General features: G+C 55.9%; 2 protein-coding genes across 6 annotated transcripts; both read left to right on the top strand.

Moving 5' to 3' along the window:
- MPL (MPL proto-oncogene, thrombopoietin receptor) lies at positions 1 to 5,734 on the top strand. 4 transcript variants are annotated; one of them, XM_053950325.1, is made up of 12 exons: positions 1 to 208; positions 2,318 to 2,429; positions 2,770 to 2,945; positions 3,161 to 3,420; positions 3,497 to 3,653; positions 3,820 to 3,949; positions 4,233 to 4,405; positions 4,509 to 4,651; positions 4,794 to 4,953; positions 5,120 to 5,207; positions 5,327 to 5,414; positions 5,501 to 5,734. In XM_053950325.1, the coding sequence occupies exons 1-12, from the start codon at positions 79 to 81 to the stop codon at positions 5,702 to 5,704; spliced, it is 1,821 nt and encodes a 606-aa protein (XP_053806300.1). In that variant the 5' UTR covers positions 1 to 78; the 3' UTR covers positions 5,705 to 5,734. The 4 variants fall into 4 exon arrangements, with proteins under 4 accessions (XP_053806300.1, XP_053806299.1, XP_053806301.1 ...); XM_053950324.1 differs by having other exon boundaries at positions 2,300 to 2,429; XM_053950326.1 differs by having other exon boundaries at positions 171 to 208; positions 2,271 to 2,429.
- Positions 5,735 to 5,896: 162 nt separating this feature from the next.
- On the top strand, positions 5,897 to 11,264 carry CDC20 (cell division cycle 20). 2 transcript variants are annotated; one of them, XM_053951008.1, is made up of 11 exons: positions 5,897 to 5,992; positions 6,348 to 6,544; positions 7,091 to 7,236; positions 7,861 to 7,957; positions 8,484 to 8,612; positions 8,969 to 9,165; positions 9,500 to 9,594; positions 9,939 to 10,170; positions 10,282 to 10,407; positions 10,578 to 10,695; positions 11,003 to 11,264. In XM_053951008.1, exons 1-11 carry the CDS (start codon positions 5,946 to 5,948, stop codon positions 11,179 to 11,181), a joined length of 1,563 nt encoding a protein of 520 aa, XP_053806983.1. In that variant the 5' UTR covers positions 5,897 to 5,945; the 3' UTR covers positions 11,182 to 11,264. The 2 variants fall into 2 exon arrangements, with proteins under 2 accessions (XP_053806983.1, XP_053806984.1); XM_053951009.1 differs by lacking the exon at positions 5,897 to 5,992 and adding an exon at positions 6,007 to 6,171.
- The last annotated feature ends 3,240 nt before the right edge of the window (positions 11,265 to 14,504 follow it).

Genomic DNA, 14,504 nt, shown 5'->3' with positions numbered 1-14,504 from the left:
CACCACTTCCCAGATAAAGGTATCGCCTGGAGGAGCCGCAGCAGCTCCCAGGACACTTGGAAGGGCTGAGTGCGGCACATGTGGCTCCGGCACACAGGCTGCAGGATGGCAGCCTGCCTGTGCCAGGGCTGGCAGCTCTCACTGCTCCCTACCATCCTGCTCAGCCTCCGCAGCCCATCATCAGCCCCTGAGCCAGTGACATCCCAAGGTAGGTCCTTGGGGCTATTTTCTCCCCCAAAGGATGGGCCAGAGAGGAGCTAGAATGCCAGGTGTGGGCAGCGAATACCTCAGAGCAGCCAAAATCTATGGGATTGGGAAGGGGGCATTCCAGGAGGGTGTGCAGGGAATGTTCAGGATAAGCAACGGAGTGCCCTTCTCACCTGTGGGACACCCTGAGATGCTTGGAGTAAAGGAACATCCATACTCTCTGCAAGCAGAGCTTGGCTGCCCATGGGTTGCCCCTGAGGATGGCAACCTGGTGCTCCCAGTCCTACTCAGGTAGCAGAGGGATTCCTCATCAAAAGTTCTGTTATGATATGATGAGGGTTTGAACAAGACTCAACATCTGACGCCACAGTTCTGCACCATGGGCAATGCAGTGGCACTTCCAGGCCAACCTCAGTGCTCCTGCACCAGCCTTGGCATGATCTTGCTGTCCTGCTGGACACTCTCAGCTGATAGCTGGCCCCAGTCTGGCTCACTGGCTCGAGTCTGGTGCACTGCACCTGCCAGAGCCACTCCCCAACTTTGTCTCATTTCAGGCTTCTCCATGCATTCTTTAAGCACCTCCCAGCCCCTTTAGAACTTTCTGTAACACCATAAAAAGCATTAATTGAATAAAACCCTGTTGATCTCCTGCTTGTCTCTCTAGCCCCACCCCAGGTCTCTAGCCAGGACAGACTTGGGAGCACATTTTGAGTCACCCCCATAGGGACAGTGGGACGAGGGTCAGGGTTGGACTCTGCCCACAGCCTCTGCAAAATCATTGTGCCTTGAGCCCTCCGCTGGCTTGGCAGCACTGCCCAGGCATGGCTGGTGTGGGCTGCAGAGCTGGGCAGCTGCCCTTCCTAAGAAATGGGCTGTGGTCAGCAAAGATGCTCTGATAGCCCATAGGACAGGGTGGCCTCCCACTGGTGCCACGGGTCCCTGTGCCACCGAGCTGCTGGGACCTGGCCATTTCATCTCCTCGTACTCGGAGCTGGGTGAGGTCATGGAGCCAGCATGAGGCCTGGGGTTGGGTAATGGGGGTAAAAAGAGAACAGGTGGGGTGGCTGTGGCAGAGATGGGACAATGGGCATGGGGAAGAAGGCAACACGGGGCTGGGAAATGAGGAACAGGGCTGGGGGGTGACAGAGCAAGAGAAGGGACAGGGCAAGCAGAAGGACACCAAGAAGGTGGCAAGAATACCTGGGAACTGTGACTTATTCTTTGCCCAAGATGGGCTCAATTGGCAGAGCAGTGGGTGTGTAGCAGAGAATGGATGCACTCAGCAAATGCAGCAGACATTGGCAGTGGGCTTGTGGGGTCCCACAGCTGAGGGCAACCCCTGGGGAAGGCAGCAAATGCCAGTAGGAAAAGGAGGAGGAAGAGGGCTGGAGCAGATCACAGAGGGAGTGAGGGTGAAGGGACTGCTGAAGCAATGCTGGGGACAGCAAGACCACCCCTGTGCATTACACATCTGCATCTTGAGGCTGTCCCCTCTTCCAAGACAACAAAGGAAGACACCCATATGTCAGCAGAGCTACCAGTGCTTTGGATAGAAATCCTGCAGGGTGTGATGCTCCAGTTTGTCCATGTAATGACAGGGAGCACGGATTACTGAGGGGGACAAACATGTCCCCAGGGCAGTCTCTGGGCAGGGGTTTGGGCAGCCCCCTGGCTCAGGATCACATGCCCCCACACCAGCCCTCAGGCCCTTTCCCTTTCCCTCGGGTGCTGCTCCTCCTTATCTCACTTCCGCGCACCTTCCGGCATGAGCAGGGCAGGGGTGCTTCCCCCGATCGCTGGGCTCTGAGCTCCCCTCCGACCGCAGGGCTATTTCGGGATGTTTGTTTGTCCTCAAGGACCTCGTGTACTGAGGAGGGGGCGTGGTGGGGCCGCGGGGAGCCCTGCACCAACCAGGACCCCAGTGCAAGCCAGCAGCTAGCATGGGTGCCATATCCCTCCCCAGTGTGCCAAGCTGGTGGAGAGCACCTGTGCCACGGCCATGCTCAGGCTGCCCTGCGTGCCTGAGGTGGAAGCAGGTGAGATGGGGATGGGTTTGTGCCCAGGGGCTCCTTCATGGCCACACTCCTCCCAGACGCTGCACTGCTAGCAGGCGTGTCCGAGGACATCCTCTGTTTCTCCCGCTCCTTCGAGGACCTCACCTGCTTCTGGGACGAAGAGGAGACAACAACTGGGATGTGCCACTTCTACTACTGGTACAGCAGGTAGGAGATAGTGGGGACACAGCCCAGCCTCCTCCTTGCTGCACAGAGAGCAGCAGGGCCAGGGTGTCACAGCAATCTGGGCAATCCCAGTGGCTCCAAGCTGCAAGGAGAGATGGAGAGCCCAAAGGAGCTATACAGCAGCCACTGCACACCCTGCAGCAGGGCTGAGGCCTTGGCTGTCCCTCAGTCCCATGGGGATGGTGCCCTACAGTGGATTATGGCACGGGAAAGGAGCTGGTGACACCGAGGTCTCGGTGCTGTGCCCCACATTGCCTCTCCTCAAGCTTGGCCCAAGGCAGGAGGTGTGAGGTGCTGCAAGACCCTACTCTCCATTCCTCAGGGATGTGCCCACAGAATGCGTGGTCTCCACGTGGCACCATGGGGCTGGCAGGAAACGACATGTCTGCGTCTTCCCCAGCCAGGATGTGCGGCTCTTCACCCAGCTCCACCTCCACATCCTGGATGCCACCACAAACCACACAAAGTATTGGCGGGAGCTCAGCGTGGATGCAGTGGGTGAGTCCCTTTGACTGGGCAATGCCCTGTGACAACAGGACAGTCCCCAGATGTGGGTCCCCTGACCTGCCTGCCACAGGGGCTGGCAACACCTTGAGCCCTGCATGCACAGAGGCAGCCCTGGGGGGGACTTTCATGTGTCCCCTAGCAGGACCAGGCATTGCCTGGACCGGAGCTGCTGCAGGAGGACTAACACCCTGGCATGTTCTCTGCAGGTCTCATTGCTCCCCCAGTAAACATCACTGCCCGCTGGGCTGGGGCTGCGGGGCAGCTCTGTGTGTCGTGGCAGCCACCACTTGCTGACTTCCCGAACTTCTTCCTCTATGAAGTGCAGTGCTGTCCTGCCAGCTCCCCAGGGATGCCTGGCAGCACCACATTGAACCCCAGTGAGCAGCAAGCTGGGGAGCTCTCCATTCAGTCAACTGTCAGCACCCACACACCCAGGGCCGGGGCAGCCTCCCCGGGACTGGGGCAGGTACACGGAGGGGTCAGGGATGGGCAGGGGGGTTTGAGGCCTGCAGTTACTCCTCAGCTTGGCCCCTCTCCTGCAGAGGCTGGTCCAGGCCAACACTTGGGTGGTGCTCCGGGACCTGCAGCCAGGGATGAGGTACCACATCCAGGTGCGCAGCAAGCCTGACGGTACCTCCATGGACGGCGTCTGGGGGCCCTGGTCACAGGCAGTGGCTGCCGAGACACCCCACTCCTCTGGTGAGCAGCCATCCCCTCTGCAGGGGTGCTGGCAGCAACAGCAGGGAGGCACCCACACCTCGGGCTGCAGGGGGTGGGGGTCCTGTTGTAGGCGAGATGCAACACCCAAGTTTTGGGGGGCCAAGGGGAAGCAGCCCCCTCCCTGCCCTGGCTCTCGCCTCCCCAGGAGACATTGGGCTGTGCTGCAGTACCCCTGACCTGCAGCACGTGCGCTGCGAGTGGAGCTGGGACCCTGCAGAGCCCCACAGCTCCCACCAGCTCTTCTACCGGCCACCTCCAAGCGGGGCTGGCACAAGGTAAGGGGCATAGCAGTCATATGGCACTCAGACAGGCACATCCCAGGGACCACTGGTCCTGCTGCGTCCCAATATCCCACACTGGGCCCCTTGCCCATGCCCTGCTCTGCCCTACGACCACCAATCTCATACCTCCTCACCGCCTCTCCTGGCCACATTGCACCTCCGACTACAAGCAGCAGTAGCTTTCCTGGGCAAGTGCAGGAGGAATGCTGGCTGTATGCTGCAGGAATGCTGTGGGTATGCTTTGGTGGGACTGACTGGCTCCCCACTCCTCCCACAGGGAAGATGCATGGCAACAGTGCGAGGAGGTGAGCAGGGGGGCACAGGGCACTCATGCTTGCACCTTCCAGCCCAAGGCTGGCAGTGCCATCTCCATCCTGGTGAATGTCACCCGGACCCACATGCTGCCTACACTCAGCTACTTCAAGGAGCCCTTTTGGCTGCACCAGGCTGGTGAGTCCCAGTGCCACCACAGCCCCTGCCTGGCTCACAGGGGACACAGTGTCCCATGTCCCATTTCACAGGAGCGACACATGACTGTCCCCAACACCAACAGTGCTCACAGATGCCCCACAGTTTATGCAGGCAACAGTGTCGCAGGGCCGGCTGAGCCTGCAGTGGCTGCCGCCCCTGGAGCTGCTGGCAGAGCAGCTGGACTACCAGGTCCGCTATGCCATGGAGAGCAGCCATGACTGGAAGGTAAGGCCTGGGAGGATACCCCGAGCAGCCCTGCCCACCTCCACTGCTGACACACGGCAGGCACGGGGCCAGGCAAACCGGGACCTGCCCCTTGGGTGCCGCCCCACAGCAGCCATGCCTCCAGCTCGGCTCGGCCCCGCAGGTCCTGCAGGTTCCACGAGCAGCTAGGAAAGAAGTCCTGGACCTGCGGCCAGGCACCCGCTACCACGCCCAGGTGCGGGCCCAGCCCAGCGGGCCGTGGTACCAGGGCAGCTGGAGCGCCTGGTCCAAACCTGTTGTGGTTGATGCCGTGTCTGATGCGGGTAAGGAACAGGGCTGGAGGCTGCGCCCAGAGGAGCCACACGGCTGACGGCAAGAGACGGAGAGTGCTGGAAATGGGGTGGGGAGCACCGGGCAGAGTGCTGCGAAGGGCTCAGAGGTGGTGGGTCTGGAAAGGGCTACAGTTCCAGCGTTCCTCCTCCGATGCAGGCTGGCTCATCCCCAGTGTTACGGTGGTGCCGCTGCTCCTCTCAGCAGTGCTCCTGGGGCTGCGGTGCACCTTCCCCTCCCTCTACAGGTAAAGGGCTGTGCCGGGGGCAAGCGGGAGAGTCCAGCACCAAGCCTGGGCACCTTGCACGGGGCATTAGGGCACCCCAAGTCTGAGAGTACCTTCGATGCCCCTTCCTCTGTACCCAGCAACGTGAAACAGAAACTCTGGCCGCCCGTTCCTGACCTGCACCGTGCTCTGGGCAGCTTCCTCCAGGAAAGCAGCAAGCACGGCCAGGTGAGGGGGTAGGGCAGGACGGCTCAGCTTCCCCCGAGGGCAGCTCGAAGGGCAGCCCCTACCGTGTCCACTCCGTGTCCCCCCAGGCCAGCGCCTTCGACAAGCAGCCGCCGGAGGAGGCCGTCCTGCCCTGCCTGCTGGAGGTACTGCCCGGCCCGCGGCGCGAGGCGGGCCCGCCGCCGGAGAACGCTGGGGGCCGCCTGTCCAGCACCGACATCGCCAACCAGTCCTACCTGCTCATGAGCGGCTGGGAGCCGCGGGGAGCCACGACCGCCCCCACCCCGCCATAAACTCTCGTTCCTGCCCAAGCGCCCGCCTGCTCCCTCCTTCGCCGCCCCGCCCCCGGCCCGGATCGCCCCGCCCCAACAAGGACGCCCCGCCCCCGGTCCCGCCCCTTAATTGCACGCGCGGAGCGCCCCGCCCCGTCCCACCGCTCAGCCAATCGCGTTGCGTCGCGCGGCCGTCGCCCGGCAGCGCGCGGCCGTTGGGTTTGAAGCGGCCAACCGGGGCCCCGTCCGCGCGCCGTTTAAAATGCTGCGGCGCAGGCGGGGCGGGCGAGCGGCGGCGGCGCGGCGGAGGTGAGCGTGCCATAGGGCCGGGGCGCTCGGGGAGGCAGCTTTGAGGCGCGGTCTCGAGAGGGGAGGCCGTGGTCCAGCGGACGAGGGAAAGGGAGAATGTCGCTTATCGGAGAGAGCCCCAAAGAGCGGCTGGAAGGGGTGTCGGCTGATAGAAAGGATCCCTGAGGAGCGGAGGGAGGGTGTGTCGGCTGATGGAAAGTGTCCCCGAGGAGCGGTTGGGGAGAGTGGAGGGTGTTGGGTGGTGGGGAGGAGCGGCCGGAGGGCTTGGAAGGTCCGGTGGTGGGGAGGCCGGCGGGGCCTGTCGGAGCAGGCTGCAGCCCGGCCGGTGGGCACGGCTGACGCCGCCCGCCCGCAGGACCATGGCGCAGTTCCTGTTCGAGGCGGACCTGCACGGGCTGCTGAAGCTGGACACGCCGATCCCGAACGCGCCGCCTGCGCGATGGCAGCGCAAGGCCAAGGAGAGCGGCCCCGGGCCCAGCCCCGTCGGAGTGTCGCCCATGAAGCCGGCCAATCGCTCCCACAGTTCCAGCAAAACGCCGTCCAAGACACCCGGTGAGCGCCGGCCCCCAGCGGCAGAGGTTGAGTGCGGGAGCCTCGCCCAGGTTGCTTGCTTGTAGCCATGGGGCTCTGTGCTCCCTGCCACGCTGCCCTACCGGCTTGCTGGTGAAGCAGGAGGAGGTGGGCTGTGCTCCTGACAATCGCCCACCTCCTTCCCAGCATGAGGGGCAGAGCTCTGAGAACTGGGGCCGGCGAACTGCTGATCCCCAGCTGAGCCTTGCTGGCACAGCTGCGTGCTGGGGCAAGTGTGGGCGGGAATGTCAGCTGACAGCTTTACGTCCTGTAACTGTTTTTGTATCCTCCCCTTATCTTTGGACTCTGGAATTGTTGCACTAGACCCAAGGAGTTGCTCCAGACAGTCCCTAACCACAGCTTGGTGGCAGGGAGGAAAATAAAAGTTAGTTGTGCCTGGGTGGCATGAGATCTGAGTCCTACTTGTCTGGTGGGTGCGTTGTGGAAGAGTGCTGGGTTTGCTCTCGTGAAAGCTCTAATACAGGCTGTTAAATAGCTGTAAGACTATATTTTTGTATGCAACTGCAGGTAAATCTGGATCCAAAATTCAAAGCACCCCCACAAAGGCTGGGGGTGATCGCTACATTCCTAACCGCAGCGCTATGCAGATGGAGATGGCAAATTTCCTCCTAACCAAAGAGAATGAACCTGCAGAGGAATCCCCTACCAAGAAGGTGAGAATGTTGCTAAGTTACAATTACTTTAACAACCACTAATTCTTCCTGCCCCTTTACAGAGGAGTAAACTATAGGTTCTATTCACTGGGCACATGGGGCTGACAGGCCCCAGCCATCACTACTTGCAACTCTGGGCTTCAGGAGCCTAGGATGAGATTGAAGCTGTAGAGACTGCCATGCACTCTATCCTATGCTGCCTCTGGTAGCGAAATTTAGCTTTTGACTAATAAGGCTTTAAAATATAGCAGGCAACAAAAACACAAAGCTGTGAGCCTATGCAAAGTGAAACTGCTGGTAGTAGCTATTCTAGGACAATGTCTACACAGGGAACACTTCTGGAATGTTTTACACTGTGTTCTGAAATCTGTTTATGAAGCATTTGGTTGTGCTGTGGCTTTTCCCACTGGCAATGACACTGAATTTGCCATTGTATGAAAATGTGAGCAGGACAATGTGTGAAAGTCTGAGGAAAAACTGCTTTGACCTGCCTGTGTATGGCTGACCCTTGCAGCATGGTTGAACACCTCCTGATTCTAAGAGAAGGGGACTTGGGTGTCTGTTTTAATTGCAGTGTGGGAGTTGTTTTAAATGCATTGCACTGAGGGTGATTTGTCTCTGTAGGAGCAACAGAAAGCCTGGGCAGTGAATCTGAATGGCTTTGATGTAGAAGAGGCAAAGATCCTCCGTCTCAGTGGAAAACCACAGAATGCTCCAGAAGGTATGATACAGGATCTGTGTGAGCTGAATCAGTGGGGGAGATCAGGTCAGGGGAACAGCAACACAGAGCCTCTGTGTGTGGTCACAGGAGAAATCAACTGGTTTCTGAGAGCTGTACAGGCTGGAGTCTCCTTTCTTAGGGTTCCTGAGGTTGTGGGAGGGCATAACAGTTACAGTGAATTTATTTAGGAAAGTTGCTATGACTGCCAGTTGCTCACCTGTACTGCAGGTTGCGAACCTTCATGAAGTCTGTAAGAGCATCAAACTCTATGCTACTTTCCAGCTTAAACTGTAACTAAAGATAATGGGATACAAAAACCCAAGTGTTTGTTAAATTTGTTTCCATGAATGAGGAAATTGTAGCTCAGCCTGGTTCAGCAGTTCACACTGCCAGTGATGTTAGCTGCGCTCTAGAGAGAATTTCTCTTAGGACTTTATTTTCACTCCAAGGGATTCCTAGTTGGGTGAGCAGCACTCAGCTGGGAGGATACTAACTCAGGTTAACAAACCTGTTCCTTTGCACACAGGATATCAGAATAACCTGAAAGTGCTCTACAGTCAGAAAATGACACCTGGATCCAGCAGGAAGAATAGCAGATACATTCCCTCAATGCCAGACCGGATCTTGGATGCACCGGAGATCCGCAATGACTACTGTAAGTAGGCTGCAGGGTTGAGTGCTGGGCATCCAGAGCATTCTGCACTGGAGTGCTGTTCCTAGGACAGTGTAACTGGGCTGGTTTTATTATTTTATGTAACCAGGCTAGCACAGACCACTTCTGGAGTGTCCCTGTGTAGCCTTACAGGAACAGTGGTCTAGGCCACTGTGTAGATGACTTGGAGCAGGTACCTGAGCCCCTGAGCTGGGCATAGTGACACTCGGAAGGCTGCCCCTTACCTGTATGTGTGTGCGTGCACATGTGCACACACACACCTGCTGCATCAGCACGGGTGAAGGGCAGGGCTCTCTAGGTAAGCATGGTGTGACCTGCATTGCTCTTTCAAATCGTAGATCTGAATCTCATAGACTGGAGCTCCCAGAACTTCCTGGCAGTGGCTCTGGACAACTCTGTTTATCTGTGGAATCACGCTTCTGGGGAGATTATCCAGCTGCTGCAGATGGAGCATCCAGATGTTTACATTTCCTCTGTGTCATGGATTAAAGAAGGAAACTACCTTGCTGTTGGCACAAGTAGTGCTGAGGTCCAGGTGAATGCAGGAGTAAAACTAGAGGTGTTTTCTAGGGATTGACAGAACTGTGGGGCCTGGGGACAAAACCTTGGCTGCCAGAGGAAGGATGCCATGCACCTGACTTGTCTTCCCTGGTGTGGGGTGGAACTGCCCCAGCCAAGTGCAGTGTGCGAGGCAGGGTTTGATTTGGGGGTTTTCTGATAAGTAGTGTTATCTTCTGTGCTATAGCCATGAGATACACATTTTCTCTCTTCCCTTACTGAGAAGGCTGAATACCAGACCCTGTGCAGTGAGGTTCCTAGGGCATAGCAACAGGATTTCCTCTGAAGAAGTTTTTGCTTTGCATCTCTAGCTATGGGACATTCAGCAGCAGAAACGTCTCCGAAACATGACCAGCCATTGTGCCCGTGTGGGAACCCTCAGCTGGAACAGCTACATCCTCTCCAGGTAAAGCAGTGGGTGAAGGACAGTTTCCAGGTGTTGCAAACTCCTGTCCCTCAATCTATCCATGGTGTGGGTTATGAATAGCAGAGAGAAGTTTCTGTCCTGCCTTGAGATTCTTGCTCAGCCTTATCTGTTGGGACTGTGAGAAAGCCTCTTTCCTGTATTGCACTTTGTGCTGAAGTTGTAAGGAGCTTGTGTGGGTGTTTCACTCACACCAACAGACCAGTGTTGCTGGTAACACGGGTTGAAAAACCCAGTGGGCAGGTACAGCAGTCTTGCAACAACAAAAATGGATTTGGGTGAAAATGTGTCAGCCTAACCCTGCAAGCCTTTTCTTCTCTCTGCAGTGGCGCACGGACTGGGCACATCCATCACCATGATGTCCGAGTGGCTGAGCATCATGTCGCCACCCTTGCTGGCCACACACAGGAGGTGTGTGGACTCAAATGGTCTCTAGATGGCCGCTACCTGGCCAGTGGTGGCAATGACAATCTGGTGAACGTCTGGCCATGCACCCAAGGTGGGGGTGGAGACTTTGCTCCTGTACAGACCTTCACCCAGCACCAGGGTGCTGTCAAGGTGAGCACAGGGCTGCTGCCATGGGCAGATATCTGTGTGCAAGGCAGACATGTAGCACTGGCTGGTGCAGGTTGCCTCTTGTATGTCTTAAAATGAACTCTTCTCTCTCAGGCTGTGGCGTGGTGCCCATGGCAGATGAATGTTCTAGCCACTGGAGGTGGCACTAGTGACAGACATATCCGCATCTGGAACGTGTGTTCTGGCGCCTGCCTCAGTACTGTTGATGCCCATTCCCAGGTGAGAGACAAACATCAGCTTGGAGACAAACACCTTCTGGCAGCACACCTACACAGAGCTGCTGGCTCCTCAGGCCCAGAGGCATGGGAAAGGAGGGGACCATGCTCACCTCCGAGTGGTGAGCATCAGCACAAGCGGCTTGTCTTAACTGTGTTACTGCCTCTTTTCAGGTCTGTTCTATCCTGTGGTCAACAAACTACAAGGAGTTCATTTCAGGCCATGGCTTTGCACAGAATCAGCTGGTTCTGTGGAAGTATCCAACCATGACCAAGGTTGCTGAGCTGCAAGGTAGGTGGACAGGGCCTGGGTGAGGGAGGGCTGTTAAGAGGTTGAAGGCAGCTGCACTCCTTGGTTTGAGCCTGCAGCATCACTGATACAGGAGAGTATCCAGGAGCATGCTGCTTGAAGTAAAGCATGCCCACAGGCTGTGGAAGAAATACTATTGTTCCAAGTGTATGCTTGGGGTCTGAAATCATGCTGCCACAACCAGTGGGAGACAGCTATGCAAGCTGGCAGGACTCATGGGAGCATACCGAAGTAAATGTGCGTGTGCTGATCAGCTCACCCCTGACTGCACACTCCTCCTCCTCCTCAGGTCATACTGCCAGAATCTTGAACCTGACCATGAGCCCTGATGGTACAACAGTGGCCTCAGCAGCTGCTGATGAAACACTGCGGCTCTGGCGCTGTTTTGAGATGGACCCCATAAAGAAGAAGGAGAAAGAGAAGGCAAACTGTGCCAAAAGCAGTATTATTCACCAGAGCATCCGCTGAGAGCACTGGGTTGTTGTGGGGAGGGGGATATGTAGTTTACACACTGTACAGTATTTTAAATGTTAATAAACTGCTTAACTTGACTTTTTCTTAATGGAGTCTGATGGAAGAAAAAAACATGGCTCCCAAACCCAAGTCCCCTTCTCCCTGAGGCTGGGGATCAGGGCAAGGGGTGGAGACTTATGCCTTAAGGGCCAGTTTACAGGCACCCTGAGCCTAGCAGAAGGATGCTGTGTAAGTGCAAAGGCTGTACTTCTGTTTCTGTCCCACATAAGATAGATATATCACCTGCCCCATCTAGATGCTGACTACAAGCACAGCAACTCCACCACAGGCTCAACTGGAAGCACAGCATGGCTGTGGCCTCAGTTTATGTTATGTCCTGTCTCACAACCACAGGGGCCTTACTGTGGCTCTGCAGGCGCCCCTTAGTTTGTCTTGTTAGCTGCAGGCAACCATCACTACCTGCTTATGGTGCTGGAATAGAGTAGCTACTTTTGCAGACTTAATTGCTATTGGGAAAAAAAAGGAGGAGGGGAAACATACAGCAACAGCTGTAATCACCCCAAAGGCAAGAAGGGGGCTGGCACTGGCATAAAGCCTGATGCAAAACAAACAGTTAGTTTACACTGCCACAGCCAGCCTGGATGTCATGGAGGAGCCATGCAAAGCACCACCAACCCTGTGCTCAGCCTTCAGTCACATATTCTTCCAGTAACTCTGATCTGTCTTCCCCTCCTGCTGACAGGAAGCCCTGGTGCCTTGCTGAGGCTTCATGCAGGGGAGCAGGCACCAGGCTCAGCTGACATTTATTGGAGCTTGACTCCCCTACACTTGGAAAAATGCCTTTTTTCCAGGCTGAACTGTGCTGGAGCAAGTTGCAGGAAACATATTTGAGCCCTTACCTGACCAATAGCCAGCTCAGCCATGCTGCTTCTGCATGGTAGAGCCACAGTGTCTGAGGTTATGGGGCTGCACCAGACCCATCAAGCCTGTCCTTCAGCTGCACCAGCATTGCCAGGGGCTGCTGGGGACACTGCACAGCTGATAAGCACCTTGGTCTGTGCAAAGCAGCTCCACCAAGCCTGTGCCTCCTGTCAGCCCTCAGTGATTAGCTGAGGGTGGATTATTAACTGTTTTCACCTTCCCCTCAGCACAGTACCACACTGTACCTAGCACCACTCTGTCTCCTGAGCTTTACACCAGCTGGAACCTTCAAAGGTTTCAACTTGTGCTCTGCCAAGGCCAGTGAAGGTGTAACCACACCCACCAGAGCACCCCCCCTCACACACACAAAGCTGATATGAGGGGCACAGTCTCAAAAAATAGCAACTGAGCCCAGTACATTCCCAGCAGTGTTGCTGGTGCATCCCCATTTGGCCACTTGGGAAAGATCACAGGAGGTCCAAGGAAGGAGCTCTCCCTCTTCAGACACAAATCCTAGGGCCGCAGCTGTCTCTAATGGGGAAGCAGGCAGGAACCCAGATGCAAAGTTGGGCTCTACCCCAGAGCTGTGCTGCTGTTGTAACTGCCCCACACCCATGCACTTTGGTGCTGGGAGTTAGCACAGACTTGCCCTGTAGGCCCACAGCTGATTAGGCCTTCCCTAGTTCCTGACCTGGAAGGAAAGCTTTATCTACCTAAAAGTTGCTGTAATTTTTTCACTCCCATGTAAGAGCATCTCAGATTTCTCTCACAGGCTCTTTCTTTCTCCTTAGCACATGCCCCAACCCAGATGCTGTGCATTACACACCCTTGGAGGACCTCTGAGCATTACTAGAGGGTAAAGATATTGCAGGGTCTTTGGCCCCATGCCGGTCTCTTACAGTCCTGGAGTGAGGAGGAGCAGAGGAAGGAAGTGGGCACTGATCCAGCAGGCCCAGTAAACACAGCCCTATAAGGTGTGAATTCAGTTCACAGCATGACAGCAGAATAATTACCATGTGCCATGGCCAGCCCATAGAAGAGCACAGCTAACAGGAACAATTGGAGGAAGGGAGAGCAGAGCACATGCAGGGAACAGCCCATTCTAAAATACCAAGCATAAGTAGTTTAAAGCATTGTTACTATTTTGGGCAAAAGCAAAGACAGTCCTGTCTTTAGCAAAGAGCCAGTTTGAGGGGAGAAGGAGGCTTGACAGGAAAAGGTCCATGTCAGCTGGACCATCACCTACAGCTCCTGAAGTGGTGACTTCTGAGCACTGAACTAACATTCGCACCACTTCAGCATGGACAAGAACAAATTCTCATCCAAGTCTTTACTCCCAGAGAAGCATCAACAATTGGGAGAACACTGCACTGTGCAGCAGCCAGATCCCACTTTATGACTTCTTGCACACAAGGACATTGAGCACTGTAGAAGAGGATGATGGCCGAGTGTAGTTTAGGCATATTAGTCACAGCAGTTCAGGTCATTTGAAGATGCTTTCCTACACTTCAGAGCATGGCCTTGAGGTGTACAGCAGCCCAGGTCAGATCAGCAGAGCTCTCTCACATCAAGCTCTGATCTAGGGCTTTGGCTGGACATCCACCAAAGCCCTCCTACCCGACAACCAAACCTACAGTGAAACTCAGCATCTGGAGGCTGCTGATCTAACACATTCCTCCCAGCCACATGCTGCCCAGCTGGCTCCCCACTCTTCTTCCCAAGCGTGAGTCAGCACCCAGGCTGCCCTCTGCTCAAGAGGCCCTCAGTCATGGGGTGATAGGGAAGGCAGCCCTACACCCCAAAAGCACTGAAGGGAAACCAGAATGAGACAGTTGGAAATATAACAAAACCCAGCCAGGCAAAGATGCACTTATGTAGCAAAAGCAAGATAGCAACAACATCAACCTTCCTCTGACCAACCTGAGCTACACTGTGCACAGATCCATGCTGCAGGGGCATTCACAGATGACAGCAGCTTTTGCTTTGGCAGATGTATTAAGCAACAAACTGCTGTTTCCCAAGCACTCAAGTTTCCAAAGTCTCTATTCCCTGCTCTGCCATACCTCAAATCCCCATAATTTCTGAAAAGCAGCAGTTCTTCCTGGGCAGGTGGCCCAGGGCCCAGCCCACACCACCCCAGCCATTTTTTGACAGGGTGGAGTCACTTTCACAACAGAACCTTGACACACATCCAGCCCTGAGCACTGCTCTATCAAAACACTTGGAAACAATCTGCCATCTGCTTCATCAGCACACAACTATCACCCTCTTCCCCCAGCACAAACCTGCTACACCAGCTGCTTCTCCCAGCCCTGCCTTCAATCACGCTGCACAGGACCAAGCACCTGGAACAACTTTTGCTTATATTGAGCCAAGAAAACAAGAGGACAGAGCCA

Source organism: Vidua chalybeata, chromosome 9, assembly GCF_026979565.1.
Source record: "Vidua chalybeata isolate OUT-0048 chromosome 9, bVidCha1 merged haplotype, whole genome shotgun sequence".
Lineage (NCBI taxonomy): Eukaryota > Metazoa > Chordata > Aves > Passeriformes > Viduidae > Vidua > Vidua chalybeata.
The sequence above is the reverse complement of the archived record's forward strand: the minus strand, read 5'-3'. Positions and strand labels throughout refer to the sequence as shown.